At 43.6% G+C, this 16320-nt stretch overlaps 1 protein-coding gene across 4 annotated transcripts in view; it reads right to left on the bottom strand.

The window, feature by feature from the left end:
* LOC137427894 (uncharacterized) overlaps positions 1-16320 on the bottom strand; it is a 197902-nt gene that overhangs the window by 156262 nt on the left and 25320 nt on the right. For all 4 annotated transcript variants that reach the window (XM_068117695.2, XM_078777650.1, XM_078777648.1 and 1 more), the window contains 2 exons: positions 4831-4971; positions 4451-4534 (listed from right to left, as the gene is read on the bottom strand). In XM_068117695.2, coding sequence (XP_067973796.2) covers positions 4451-4534; positions 4831-4971 — 225 coding nt within the window. The remainder of the gene's footprint in view (positions 1-4450; positions 4535-4830; positions 4972-16320) is intronic.

The raw sequence follows: 16320 nt of genomic DNA, 5'->3' as shown, positions 1-16320 counted from the left end.
TAAATGTTAGGGGGGAACCACACCTATATGTCACATGTAAGAGTAAGATTAATTTTGCATATCATTCTCAAAACCGGTCGTTCCATTTTGTTGGGTTCGACTCGGGGACGAGTCTGACGAGGGAGAGGGGTAGTGTTGCGGTTTTGAGTTTTTGCAATAAAGGTTAATTTCCCCCTCATAGTTTAGTCACACTACAACACGTAGCCTCGTGATAGTTCAGTTATTTCTTAGTAAATGTAAGCATCGTCCTTTTCCTGTTAGTTTTGCGTTGAGTAGAATAATGAGAGTTAGGTCCTTCCATTGCTTTATGCCGCCTCGATACTTTGGTTTGGTGCGAAATGCCATGAGGTAGGCCTGGACACATCGATCAAGGGCGAAGGAAGGCGGGGAAGGAGTGACGGTAAGCACGAGCCGCCAATCAGGGCTCGAGGGGAGTGGCTTACGACTGTGGCAAAGGCGTGGTTTGGAACATTCGATGGGCGGGGCAATATAACCCTTTGCGAAAAGCCCCCACCTCAGTTCTGAGGAGAGAGGCGCTTGAGAGTTGAACAAGTTCTGAGGGGAGAGGCGCTTGAACAAGTTATGGGAGAGGCGCTTGAGAGTTGAACAAGTTCTGAGGAGAGGTGCGCTGAAAGAAGTGAAACGAGTTTCGAGGGGAGAGGCGCTTGAACAAGTTGAATGCTCCGTTGAGCTTGAGGCAGATCCTCCCTACTGAGTTACGCGAGAGAAAGCGTGCCGTTGATTAATAGCGCTGTGAGAAACCGCCTGCCTGCTCTGCCTTTGTTTGAGACGCGCTGCAAGGATCCCTCCCGCCTGCCTGCTTGCTTTCATCGAGGGACGTGCTGTGACCGTAGAGGGCCACGCCAGGCGAGCTGTTCCTGAGCAACAGAGCCAGCGCGTTCATCGCATTAACATTTCCTCTCTTCATTTCCCCCCCCTGAGTGTGAACGGGCCCGAGTCTGGGGATAAGCGAAGACTGCTTAAGTGCCTGCTCTGTGTCTCTGCTTTCTACCGAATCATTGCAAATAATAATTAAATCGTGTTATTCCTTTGATTCTACCGCTTTTGTGTTTTCCATCATTTACTTAGCGTGGTGCGAATAATTATCGCGCTAATCGGGTTCCAATACAAGATAACTGCACGGACCACGTGGTACGTCATCCGCTCGGACGTACTCAAATTATGCGTGGTTCATGCGAGACTTGATCCCCACTTCCGTGGCGGCGCGGGTACTTAGGTACGTGCGAACATTGTCCCGAAACCCTGCCTCACGTCCGACCGGAAGTGGCGATTCGAGTCTCGCGGTTGCGATGACCCAAAGAGAACCAGGGGCTTAATCTCCCCTTGGTAAGGGCAGGAGGGTCGCGTGAAAACCGTAACTATATATATATATATATATATATATATATATATATACATATACACAGTGGAACCTCGACTTACGAGTGCCCCAACTTACGAGTTTTTCGAGATACGAGCCGTCACTCTGGCAGTTTATTGCTTTGAGATGCGAGCCGAGATCCGAGTTATGAGCTTTCGCCACCCGGTCACGTGGTTATCTTGCCGTTCAAGTACAGTATCTCTGTCGTATAGCGCTAATGATATATAACGCCGCCGATAATGATATGATAATTTATGATAATCTATGCAGCACGACGTGGTCCTCACGTCACACAAGGCGCCTTTGCCGGCGCAAAACGGCTCTCTCAGGGTCAAACTCGGTATCGTTTTGAGCGCACGGTTCAGACCTTCAAGAAAAAGTTTATTTTGTAAAAATCGAGCCACGCGTTCAAAAGATATGACCGGTTTTGTTCGCCGGCACGTCGGCGCTCGAATCGAATCGAGTTAAAACGAACACTGCCGTTGTCGGGTCCGTCTGAGACAACCACCGGGCCTAGAACGCTGGGACCGGTCTCGTTGGATAGGCCTGGATCAGATCTCGAAACGCTGGAAGCTGCACCTCTCTGTGATAATCTTGTGGACCATGACAAGAGATCGTGCGACACGTGGTTATCATGCCGTGCAAGTACAGTATCTCTGCCGTCAACTTGTTCAGAGTGCCGGCGATAGCTCGCCTTCTCTTTGTGGAAAACACGGTGAGATCCTTAACATCCAACAACTAATGGGACGCAAACGGGGCGCCCAGTTTAGCGGTACACCCATTGATGAATCACCCTGCCTGTGATTCACCCATGACAGGTTATAGCTGGGTCGGGATTCAAACCCAGGCTGGACAGTTTAGACTTTAGAGTCAAGTGTGCGTACCTCCAGTCCAGGCCATCCTGCCAACTTGTATGCTGCATACAGGTGAAATATAAAGCGCGAGATATTTTTATATATACTGTATATTAAAAAAAAAATTGGTGTGGTTTTTGGTGGGCTGGAACGGATTAATAGCATTTCAATGCATTTCAATGGGGAAATTTGATTTGAGATACGAGCAATTTGAGTTACGAGCTCGGTCACGGAACGGATTAAACTCGTAAGTCAAGGTTCCACTGTATATATATATATATATATATATATATATATATATATATATATATATATATATATATATATATATATATATATATATATATATATATATATACATATATATATACATATATATATACATATATATATACATATATATATATATATATACTAGCTGAAAGCACCCGGCGTTGCTCGGGTTATTTTTGAATGAATTTACTGCTATAATTCAGCTTTTACTCGTGGCCGTAGAAGATTGACTACTATAATTCAGCTCAGCTTTTAATTGCGAAATGGGCCCAGCTCGGCCGACGTGGCCTCGACTGACCTCGCCACCTAGTCTATAACCTTCCCGGGGCCCGTCCCGACATTTTTGGTTCTTTTTGAATGAATTTACTACTATAATTCAGCTTTTACTCGCGGCCGTAGACGATTGACTACGATAATTCAGCTCAGCTTTTAATTGTGAAATGGGCCCAGCTCGGCCGATGTGGGCCTCGATCGGCCTCGCCACCTAGCCTATAACCTTCCCAGGACCCGTCCCGACATTTTTTGTATTAGAGGTTTCCTCCTATATTTCACCGTTCAGGAGATTAGCTTGCGCAGACAAACAAACAAAAACTTTCTTTTATAATATAGAGAGAAGAGGAGAGAAGAGAAGAGATATAACGATTATGCCTCAGGGGGTGGGGACTTATGGACACCAGTCAAAATGGAGGAAAAAAAATTAAAAATCTAACTCTAAATGTGATATTGGGTCATGCGTGGTGGAACTTTCTGCCATCTTTCAACTTTGCTTTAGGTGTGAAGCATGGAGAATTGAGATGGCGCATAATCGACTTAGCTCTAGTTTTTCTTTTTTGTTGTTGATGAGAAAAAGTTGTATTTTTCATCTCACATACTCTTGAATTTCAATTCACATTCATGATTATTAGAGCCAAACCAAAAAACAACATGCTTGTGGTCTTGAAAGGGTTTATGTAAGGCCATGATATCGAGCGCTTATGACATCAGTGGACTAAAAGGAAATAGTTGCCCAATACATGTGTAAACCATCAATAGATTTTACATTTAAAAATTACATCTGTACAACTACATTATTGGACTAAGTGTTGCAAACTACCTTGTAATCGATGCATCTGCAATATTTTAAACACAACAAATATATCATTAACAATGTTCATCCATTTAATGGCAATGACAACTATAACACATTAAATGTTGTACCGTACACGTGATTATCAAACTAAATTCAAAGAAGTTTTTAACAAAAACAGTTATTAAACAATTAAATCACCGAATTCGATATTCCGAGGGGTTGGTAGAACAAAACGGTAAATTACAAACATCCATTACACATTATAAACCGCTTCCCACATGGCTGTGAAACCTTGTCTTCCAGATTAGTTCGGAGGATTGCAGTGCGGGAGAAAAATTCCACAATTTACAATGAAAAAAAAATATCGCCATTCCAGCCACGGAGCAATTCATCATATGTGCCTTTACAATATGATTGTGCAGATTATCAAAACTGTATTGGGAAAAACAAATGCCAACTTTCTCTCAAATGGGTTTGTATTTCATCACAGAACCGTTTTGAGCTACGGCTGAAAAAATATGAGAAATGGTTAAAGGTCAACATTTAAATTCAACACATTTCATATCCAATAAACCCTTTACAAATGAAAACTTAGATGAATTTTAATAAAATGATCGCAAAATAAATGACTAAACATTAATGAATAGTGATTTCAATGATTTTGTGCAGTTTGGTTATAATAATATTTAATTTGCTGCCAAACGAGTCAAAAGTAAACATTGTACAAGAGTCCATCTGGACGAAACAATTTCAATGGAAGGAGAAGACCATCTTTCAAGAAAATGAAAAAAATGAATGAATGAATGAATGATCGTTTTTAAGGCCATTTTCCCCACTAGAGCGGGGGTTAGCCTATGTGGTGGAACAAATTACCCGTCGCCTCTTCCTCCTCTTCCTCTTCTTCTTCATTACATCCAGCACAGCTGTAAGCTTATTATTTGCAGTTTCAATCTTGATCTAGTTCCAGAAAGAGAGTTTGTAAAAATAAAAGAAAGTCAACAAGCATTAAAAGACTTTCTGCCTAATTACCAACACTAACATTTTTTTCAAAACATGGTCTACAAACAGTCATCAAACATTGACCTTTGTACACGATAAAATAAGTATGGTTTTTTTTACACCATACTACTAATAATCATACAAATGTAATAGTGCACGTATAACCCTCACTACATGCACAAAACATTTGACGACACGACGCAAAACAAACTTGATGCAAAACTTAAGAGCAAGTGATGGCAAAGTTTAGTAACCTTCAAATTCTGAGTGAACTCGGCGTTATTCAAGCGTGACATCTCCAGTTTGCCTAAGCGTCGGCACAGCTCTTCCATGTCGTGAGAAATTTTTCCATGATCATTATTTTCCCTTCGGCGATTGGTAAGTTTTTCAAATATCTGGATGAAAACAGGAAAAAAAGAAAAAAATATATATATATATCTATATAATACATGCATATACACAGGCCATTCCACAGGGAGACAAAACACAATGCCCAAAACTTTGATGAAATACGATATGTTAAGTGGAGCCTTGCATCAATGCAAAGCATAGCACAGTCATAATCACCTGGTCAAGGAGAGCAATGATTTAATGAATTTGTACAGGTCACATGCCATGACACGTGTTAGACTTTACCTGGAAGTTCAATTACTTCCCCAACTTCTACAACAGGTTTTTAATCAGTATCGACAACCTCTCTATTAGCATGTTATAGTTTTACTGTTCCTGGTAAACTGACTCCACCCACACCCCTACCCAGTACCTATTCTCATCAATATTAATTACATGATGCCAAAAACGGATCGTTTTATGTTTTCCATAGTCAAGTTATTACTCTGCATAGACATTTTCGAAATGGCTTCCAAGTTACCTGAAAGTTAATTTATCAGGAGGTGATCAAACATTCGATTTGTGCAAATAAGTGGTTAAAAATAATAATGAATAAACAAACAAGGCAGCACCATTTTTTTTATCATAAATGGTTACAACACCAACAGTGAAAGAGAACCACGATGGAAATGAAAAATGCTAGCAGAACACCAACATGTCTCCATAATCCCTTTCTCGTTTGGTGCGTGTTTCACGTGATCATTTCCCTGACAGTTGTGTATTGTTATTCCTAGTCATTAAACATAATCAAGTTTACACCTATTCTCTTATGACATTTGACTCGCCCCACTGATTCTCTCCCTCTTCCTGCTTGTCCTTTTTTTCTTACATCTTGATATTCTCGTCCAATTTTAACGATACACCTAACACGAGTTTGTAAGGGCAAAGACTGATATGCACCAGACACTTCGTACGATAAATTACATCACCTCAACAATGATTCTCAACAACCATCACTACACCTTGGACATGCTGCTTCTACTCACCCAACAATGGATGAAGGCCCTCAATGTCAAACATGAGACCAGAACCGCCTCTCCAGACATACTAGAGATTTAGATAAAGTCCGGCATTCCGCCTTACCCTCCAAGCTCTATGCCTGTGACATCCAAGGCCAACTCCACACATGACCTATTGACTTCCTCTACTCTCGTGGTCAACGTGGCACTCAACAGAATCCTTTCATCTTCTCTCCCTGTCAAGGCTGGAGTGCCCCATGGCAGTGTTCAGGGCCCAGTCCTATTCCTGATCTTCATTAATGATCTCTCCGACTGCCTGCAAAATCCCCCTATTTGCTGATGACTCCACCCTCTACAGTGACATCCTCATCCTTCAGACAGGCAGACTTCTCTCTCTTCAGTCTTCTCTCTATTCAGACTTTTAAAAAAAAAAATCATAAGCTGGTCAAACACTTGGAAAATGTCTTTCAACCCTCAGAAATCTCACACCCCATCCCTCTCCAAAAAGACTGTCTGGCAAACCCTCCTATATACGAGTGCTTTATCAACAATCCTCTTGAGAAAGTTCAGTTATTCAAGCTCATGGGTCTAACGGCCAGCCTTTCTTGGGCAAACCACATTTCATCGTTTGCCTCCAAATCCAGCCGTTGACTGGGCATCCTCCATGGCACACCTGAACTACTATCCACCTGCAAGGCCTTCACCTGCAACTTAATGGTTGTCGATTTGATGCACTGCATGGATATATTACCGCAACTAAACATCGAACAGGCCACGGTGCTTCGGTCGCAACGGTCCACTCACAAGCGCTCATACGGTGTGTGTGTGTGTGTGTGTGTGTGTGTGTGTGTGTGTGTGTGTGTGTGTGTGTGTGTGTCATTGGTTGCTATCTCCATGCGTGTCATTGGTTGCTATCTCCGTGCGTGTCATTGGTTGCTATCTCCATTTGTTTGCAGGTACACGGTTCATGGACCAAGCTGTTCAACTTTTTCAGACTTTTGTTCCAAGGCTCTTTTCAGGATCGTCATCGAACCATGGAGTGCCTCCAGTTCAATTTCATTTGTGGTAATATTCCCGGGGATGGTTTTCAAAATCTCACTGAGGTTCTTCTTTATCATTCTTGTTGCACCAATTATCAATGGTCAATTTCGATGCTCTTCAGCTTCCAAGATCTCTTGGCCTCATTTTTGAGGTCCTGGTATTTGGTCATTTTCTTGCTTTCTGTGTTGTTTAGGCCAAAATCGCTGGGTCCCGATATCTCGATCAACAACACTTTCGTTTCCTTTTTGTTCCCGAGTACAATATCCGGACACAATGCTTTGCTTTCGATGTTCACGCTTGATGGAATCATCAGGTCGTATGTGAGCATGGCACCTTCATTTTCAATGACTGCCCTTGGTTAGTGTTTCCATGAGTTTTCTGGAACTGGGATGTTTATTTTTTTGCAGATTTGCCAATGATTCACTTTGCATACTTTGTTGTGCCATTGTGTGTGAAGTTGTTTTTTTTTGTTTTTTTGTATACAACATCGAGGCTCATGTAAGAGCTAACATTAATGACAAAAAAAAAAAAAAACAGACATAAGAAAAAATAAAGGGAGCAGGAGACAAGATGGGGAGAAAGGGGGAAGCACACAAGTACAACATTTGAGAGCAGGGACATCGGGAGATCTGTGGGAGGAGGCATGGGAAGGGGTGAGGGTGTGAGAGGTAAAAAAAAAAACACATGAACACAGCTAGGACTTCCAGGAAAAAAGTTCGTATTTCAAAAAAATGGATCTGGGGTGAATTAACAGGGGTAGAAAAGATCAAGGTTTTGGAAGGGGGAAGATAAGAGATGGTGGTGAACAGCTGTTTTATAGACCTGGAGGGAGGAGTGCGATTGAAGAGAGTGAGGGAGTTTGTTCCAGAGGCGGGAGAAAAGAGGAATGAAGGAGTGAAGGTGAGCAGAGAGTCTTGATTTTGGCAGTTTCACCAGAAGAGGGTTGCAGGCAGATCTTGTGCAACCTGTAGGAGTATTTGGGGAACAGTGCACAGACAGGGCTGGGGGGTCTAGGCCAGAGAGGAGTCGGTAGAAGACAGAAAGACCACCAACCTGCCTGCGGTGAGCAAGTGAAAAAAGGCCCTCAGAGTTAGCTTCACACCTGCCTGCGGTGAGCAAGTGAAGAAAGGCCCTCAGAGTTAGCTTCATCGCGTGAGATTTCAATGATTCTGAAGTTCTGATAATAGTTTTTTGCATCCCGAGAGCAGGCGACTAGTACTTTGTTTCTGTCTTGCAGAATCTACACTTGACCGTCTGACTCAGTCCCGCCATCTATTTAAATCCATTGGTGTAGTGTCCTTGATCTTGAGCATTTATTATGATTCGTTCACCGGCCCAGTTGAGCTGACCTCTGCCATTCCAATGAACCTTCTTTGTCTATCCCCACTCTGTCCAATTCCTTTTTGTATTTTCCTGCTCTTTTGTCATTTTGTCAAGTTTCTATAGTTCTTGATATACATTTTCATATATTTATTTTGTCTTGTTTGCAATTATTGTTGGGCTGTCTTTGGTGCTGTTTAATTTTCCTGTGTGGCATCTCCCACCCACACACGTTTTTGGAAATTATTTGCAAGGCGAGTTGGGGATACTTTTTCAAGTTTGTTGTGTTCATGTTTGTTAACAAATTCCAAATCGTTTACTGTTGAGTTCCATCAGGCCACTCCCTCACTCTCGTCTCGGCAGGTACATTCTCAAGATGCACTGGTTTTTGTAAAACATTTTGTGTATGGTAAGGAGTTTTCTTGTTTAGATGTCTAACTTGTCAATTTCTGATTGGGGCCAGTTTATTATTCTGCAGCTATATTACAACACTGCTACTGCGTGATGTTTTATGGCTTTGATTTTGTTTCTTGGGGAGAGGTATGTTTTCAGGATCAGCTTTGTTCTACATAGGTATTCTTTGGTGATTGTTTTGTGCATTTGTTTGTGACATACAGTAATACCCCGGCCTCCGTCATTAATTGGTTCCCTAAGCCGTGACGTAACTCGGTTTTTGACGTAAACCGGGCATAATGTCTTTAAAATGCCTTAAAATGAAGACAAACACCGTAAAACTAGAGTAAATAACTGGAGGAGGCTGCGGCTTCGCAGCAAATTGCAAATCCATGCACATGTGCACATGCACACGTCGATCGGTTCGTCGACACCGGATGCCGGCGAGGTGCCCGACGAGGCACCCGGCTTGAGGCATGACACGGTCGTTCGTTTCACATGGGCCATGGGGCCTGACCTCGTCGCGGACATTGCACACGTGACGTGATGTCTGCCACGGACGGTCGTCCGGGCCGGCATCGTCATGTTTCGCCGTTGCCATGTTATGTTGGTTGTTTTACACAGTAAAGGAATAATCACAAAAATACCAGCGAAAGGCAAAGCAAGCACGCGACCGCAGCACAGGATAAAATGCATATGGCGTCGCCTTTGTTTTGAATGAGAACCAGCAGCTACGCGTCGACCGTGAGCTGGCTTGTGTGCCGAGTGGCTCCGTGGCCTGCTTCACCACGGCGTGCTTTAGCCAATGTGTCCGAGCAGTTTCACCGGTGGTCGTGTCGTGTCGTGTCTGACGAACGAACGAGCTCAGGGTTCCATGAACCCGGCCGCCCAGGGGATCGACGCTCGCCTCCGAGTCGTAGGCGTGCCCCATCTTTCCTCGAGCGGCCGAAGTTGCTTGCTTCTTTATTTTTGGACGATGCGATATACGCAGAAACGACGTACAGGCAGGCATTTGCAAATCCATGCACATGTGCACATGCACACGTCGATCGGTTCATTGACGCCGGATGCCGGCGAGGTGCCCGACGAGGCACCCGGCTCGAGGCATGACACGGTCGTTCGTTTCACATGGGCCATGGGGCCTGACCTCGTCGCGGACATTGCACACTCTGCACGGTGACGTGACGTGACGTCTGCCACGGACGGTCGTCCGAGCCGGCATCGTCATGTTTCGCCGTTGCCACGTTACGTTGGTTGTTTTACACAGTAAAGGAACCTTTACACAGTAAAGGAATAATCACAAAAATACCGGTGAAAGGCAAAGCAAGCACGCGACCGCAGCACAGGACAAAATGCAGATGGCGTCGCCTTTGTTTTGAATGAGAACCAGCAGCTACGCGTACGTACAGTAAACTGTACGTACATTTAAAAAATATTTTTAATGTGCTTTTTATTGCATTTTAAATTGTTTTTTTAGCTTCTTTTATTGTTAATTTATGTACTATTTTTATTTATTTTAAATATATTTTTAAGGAAAAATTTGATTTTTTTTCACGTCCGTAGGAGTGACGTAAAGTCGCACATAATGACGTTCGCTGAACTGAAATTTACTCTGGAAGTGGCGTAAAGTCGGATTTGACATAGGTCAAAATGGCGTAAAACGGGATATGACTATTTGGTGACCCTCTTCTACAATGAGGTATTTGTATGATGCTTCATTTTCTAACTGCAGTATTGTTGTTTCAAGGTCAATTTTTATGTTGTCTTTTTGTTGGTTTACCTTGGGCAAATGTGCACTTGGCACACTTGTCTAGTCCAAATTCCATTTGAATGTCCTCGGAAAACCATCTTGCTAGTTTTAGTTGTTCTGTCAATTTTTTGTCATTTGGTGAGGAAATCTTTAATCATCCATGCATAGTCGATGTGTCACCTTTCCTATTTCTTTGGATGTTTGTCTATTGGTTGTTAGGGTGTATCCGTGTCCTTGTTCACTGATGAGGTTACTTAGTGCGACGTTCCGCAACCTATGGGTCACGAACCAATGTTTGGGTCGCAAGGGATTTTCAATGAGTCGCACGATCGTTTCAGAAATCGCGGGAAAAAAAAACTTTATCGACGATTTACTTCTCCCGACTGAACAGAACAGAGATCAAAGGAACGCTGACACAAACTTTATGGTGTGGACTCTTCTACCGCGCTGTACCGATGTACCGCGATGTATACGTTCAGATCATACGTTTAGTTTCCGACATGCGAATGTCCATTGCTTTTCATTCGAAAGATTGAGCTGTGAGCGAAAGATACTCGCCATGGCTAGAAAGTATCAGCCTGTGTTCCTGAACTATGGGTTCACCTTGAATATCGATAAGCACAATGTTCATCGAGCACAGTGTGTGATATGCCTTGACATGTTGGCCAACGAGTCCCTCAGGCCCCAAAAGCTGAAACGGCACGTCAAGAAGAAACATGGAGATCATGTCAACAAGTTGCGGGAGTTTTTTCTCCGGAAAGAACGCGAGATGAACAACAGCAAGTCAGTAACGAGTTCGGCTATTTTTCCGTCGAAGGGACTGACCAAAGCCAGCTACCTGGTGGCAGAGAAGATAGCCAAAGAAAAGAAACCGTACACTATTGCGGGTAAGTTTTGTGTTTTTTTTCGCAAAAGTATTTCACTGCATTGGCGGTTTGTAGGTTCATAAAGTAATACATGGCGCTGTAAGTATAGTTAAATTTAGTTTTTCATTTCGTCTTTAGAATATTGATCTGTCGGGTTCTTGCTTACTATTACTCGTGCCATGTATACGTTGGTATATCACAACTTCGTAAGTTTTATTGTTTGTTGCAATACAGCCATTCTTAAACTTTGCCTCTTTTTTAAAAGTACGTACGGCAATCACATCGTACATATTGAATTTTGACAATGCCTTGGAACAGCAGTTCTTAACCTGGGGGTCGTGACGTATGCGCATACGCGAACAAAATACTGTGGGTGGTACACTGAAACGGCACGTTTCAGTGTGTGATATGTATATGTGATATAGTGATATGTGATATAGTGAACCTTTGTTAGGTTCCTAAAAATGGGCTCAACAAATTGATATGTTATTTATTCCCCCTTCATGACCCTCGGAAACCCCCAAACGACCCCCCATGGCTGGGCACGCCCCACAGGTTAGGAACCGCTGCCTTGGAACAAAATCAAGATGAATCATAAAGTGAAAAATGTTCATATGTTATTATATTTATCTTGTATTGCAGAGCAACTCATCCTGCCATGCGCCAAGGCGATGTGCAGAGAAGTGCTTGGAGAGACGGCGGCTTCCAAGATAAGCACCATTCCGCTTTCTGCCGCTTTTCGCCGACAGATAATAGACATGGGCGAAGACATCGACCACCAGCTGTACGCAAACATAGAGGCCAACAAGTTTGTCATTCAGTTGGACAAGTCAATGATCATCGCACAGAAGGCGTTGATCCTCATCTTTGTTCGTTATCGGCACAGCGATGATTTTATGGAGGATCTTCTGGCATGTGACGAGCTACAGACCAAGACCACAGCCGCAGACATATTCGCAGTCGTCAACAAACACATCGCATTGCATAGCCTCAGGTGGGAAGACTGTGTTGGCGTTTGTACTGATGGTGCGGCATCGATGACAGGTCGGCGCAGCGGTGTCATTTAGCTCATCCAAGATGTGGCACCAGAGGCAAGCTGGACCCACTGCTTCCTCCACCGCGAGGCATTAGCGGCAAAAGAGACGTCACCTGGACTTGCCGAAGTAATGGACATTGCAGTAAAAACAATCAACCATCTCAGGAAGAGCGCCCTAAATTTGAGGTTGTTTGCAGAGCTGTGTAAGGAGCAAGATGCAGAACACACCACGGTGCTGTATTTTGCAGCTGTTCACTGGCTCTCCAGAGGAGATGCTTTGGCAAGATTGTATGAACTTCGCAACCAGGTCCTCGGATTCTTGGAGGTGGCTCGGTCAGACCTGGCAGTCTACTACAAAAATAACAAATTCATCGCAACATTGGCATACATGGCCGACATCTTCAACTTGTTGAACAATCTGAACATATCGTTCCAGGGCAAAACGAACAAGCAGGCAAAATCCGTGTTCGTAATGTATGACAAGATAGCGGCGTTCAAGTCAAAGCTGGATCTATGGAAGAGAAGCGTACAGACCAATGATGAATTTGACATGTTCGAAAACCTGGATGATCTGCTCAGCAAGTGTTGAGGAACGTGTGGACATTAAGGATGTCATCGTCGAACATCTGGTGAACCTGCGCAAACGATTTGACGAATACTTTCCTGTTGATCCACGCGTGGGGAAGAAGTGGATCTGAGACCCTTATTCAGTCGATGTTCAGCAGTGCTGCAACTTGTCCAACAGATTGAAAGAGGACTTGATCGACATCGTGTCCGACGGTACACTTGACACTGTTCAGGAAAGACACTTCAGTAAAGTTTTGGCTGACAGTGTCATGAGTACCCAGAGATTGTACATCTCGTGGTAAAGTTCCTGATGCCATTCACGACGACGTGGATTTGTGAGGCAGGTTTCTCAAGGGTGACATATCTGAAGTCCAAGTATCGAAACAAACTGTAGACAGTGGCCCTGTGTGCCAACCTGAGAATCGCATTGTCGCCGCTTCAAAGCCGAATCGATGATCTCGTAGCCAATATGCAAAGTCAACCATCGCACTGATGTGGATAATCCACATCTCCAATGTTGCTAACGGAACATTTGAATTAGGCTTGTAAGTTTCACTTTCGGGGTTTAATCAGTGAAAGTTGTTTATTTTATGTTGTTCATGATAACGGAACATTGAACCTGGATATAAGTTCAGATGCATATCAGGTTTTTTCAGTAAAAGTTATTCTTGTTTTGTTTACCAGTTCATGTTACATTTTAAGTTCATCATCTATTCACGATGAAGATTAAAATAAAGTTCAAACACCTTATCTTGGCGTGTCACTTTAATAATTAAAGTTTTATTCTATTTCACAAAAGATACACCGTCAATGAATGTTGAGATTCATCTTCATCTTCATCTTCATCATTAAATCTTCATCCGGATTAATCGTCGGGGCGGATTCATCTTTTCAATTCTCGCCAGTGAGCATATAGACCAGGCCATAGCACCGAGACCGCTCTCCTAAGAATAACCAATGATCTTCTGACCTCTCTTGACTGTGGTAAGGTTTCCGTTCTTGCTCTTTTGGACCTGTCTGCCGCCTTTGACACGATTGACCATAGTGTCTTAATTCGTCGTCTTGAAATCACATTTGGTATAACTGGTACTCTCCTTTCTTGGCTGATGTCCTATCTTACTGATAGAGTGCAAACAGTTGTTGTCAATGGCCAGAAATCAGCCCCTTCTCCGCTTTCCTTTGGCGTTCCCCAGGGCTCAGTCCTGGGACCTATCCTCTTTCTTTTGTACACTCAGCCTCTATTTGATCTTGTTGCCAGACATTCAGTTGATCACCACGCCTTTGCGGACGACAATCAGCTGTACAAAGGAAGCACAATTCAACAAATCGTGCCCACTGTTGAAGTGTTAGAAGGCTGTATTGCCCAAAACAAACTTCAGCTGAACGATGCTAAAACAGAGTCTATGATTGTAAGATCGCACAGATGTCCTCTACGATGTTCACTTCCTACCACTATTCATGTTGGTGAAACCGATGTAAACTTTGTTTCGTCGGCCAAGAACCTTGGTGTGGTTTTCGACTGTAACATGACATTTTCCAAGCAAGTACTTCAAACTTGCAAATCAGCATACTTTCAGCTGCGAAAGATCGCATCAATTCGCCACTTTCTTACTCCTCAAGCTGCTCTAACTCTGGTCTGTGCCCTTGTCCTCTCAAGGCTAGACTATTGTAATTCTTTGTATGCTGGCTGCCCTCAGTTTCTCTTGGATAAGTTACAAAAGGTTCAAAACTCTGCCGCTCGTCTTGTCTGTAAGGCGAAGAAGTCTGACCATGTTACTCCGCTTCTTGAATCTTTACACTGGCTGCCTGTTTCTGCTCGTGTGCAATACAAAATTTGCACACTATGTTATAAATCATTGTGTGGAGCGGGACCACACTATCTCTCTGATTTGCTCACTCTCTATGAACCTCGGCGACGGCTTCGTTCAAGCGACAACTCTATGACCTTAGAGCCGCCGCGCACCAGCACCAAGTCGTTTGGTGAGAAATCCTTTTCCTTTGCTGCACCTCTGCTCTGGAATGACTTGCCTTCCTCTGTTCAACATGTTGACTCTCTTCCTGCCTTTAAAACCTCCCTCAAAACCTATCTGTTTCACAAGTCTTTCAAAGTCTAAGTCCTGTTTTCCCTTTGGTTTGAGGTGGGACAGAGATCGAGAGTATGTCTGTGTACATGTGCGGGGGAGGGAGGAGAGGAGGAAGGGGAGTGGACACATCTGTGGGTTTTGAATGGGGAGGGAGAGGAATAGGGCAAGAGTGAAGGTGTGTGTGTGTGTGTGTGTGTGTGTGTGTGTGTGTGTGTGTGTGTGTGTGTGTGTGTGTGTGTGTGTGTGTGTGTGTGTGTGTGTGTGTGTGTGCGCATGATAATGTAAAGGGCCATGAGGGTAGTTTACTCTGCTTGATGGGGCTATATAAGACTCCTTTATTATTATTATTATTATTATCTCTTCCGAAGTTGCTAACAAGGCAGGGAGTTTACGCCTGATTGGCTGACAATAATATCAAGTGGGCGGTGTCTGTGATCTAAGTCGCTGCTCATTCTCAAGGGGGGCGTGGTCTCTCGCTCTCTCTCTCCTCATGGTTGTGGAGGTCCGTACAAAATAACAACAAAATAAGGACAGTGTCTGGTATGATTGTCGTCACTTTGCTTTATTGTTCAATTACGAATTGTACTACTGTACAAGCTTCCATGGTCTTTTGACCTCATTTTTGAGGTCTTGGTATTTGGTCATTTTCTTGATTTCTGCAATGTTTAAGCCAAAATTGCTTGGTACTGATATCTCAATAAGCAATGCTGTCTATTCTTATTTGTTCCTGAGTACAATATCTGGACGCAATGCATTGATTTCTATGTTGAAGCTTGATGGAATCATCAGGCCGTACGTGAGCATGACATACTCGTTTTCAATGATTGCCCTTGGCTCGTGTTTCCATGAGTTTTCTGGTTCTGGGATGTTTAAATTTTTACAGATATGCAAATGAATCACGTTGCATACTTTGTTGCGCCGTTGTGTGTGAAGTTATTCTGATAATAGTTTTTTGCATCCCGAGAGCAGGCGACTAGTACTTTGTTTGTCTTGCAGAATCTACACTCGTCCATCTGGCTCAGGCCCACCATCTTTTTAAATCCATTGAACAGCCCTGGTGTTGGGCTAGCGGCTAGGGTGCCAGCTTAGGATCCTAGGATCCTGGGTTCGAATCCCGGTCGATCGCTGAATTAACGCCAGGGGGGGGTTGACTCAGCCTGCCATCCTTCCGAGGTCGGCAAATTGAGTACCAGTTCACTGGTAATTCCCTGCTTGTCGTAAAAAGGCGACAAAAAGGGTTGGCGGCAGGAAGGGCATCCGGCCGTAAAACATTGCTTCAAAAAGGGGACCAAAAAACAACAACCACGGTCCCTGAAAAAGGCCAACCCCCGCTTGCGG

The sequence above is a fragment of the Myxine glutinosa genome, chromosome 5 (genome assembly GCF_964187855.1).
Source record: "Myxine glutinosa chromosome 5, kmMyxGlut1.1, whole genome shotgun sequence".
Taxonomy (NCBI): Eukaryota; Metazoa; Chordata; class Myxini; order Myxiniformes; family Myxinidae; genus Myxine; species Myxine glutinosa.
This window is presented reverse-complemented; position numbering and strand designations above follow the sequence as displayed.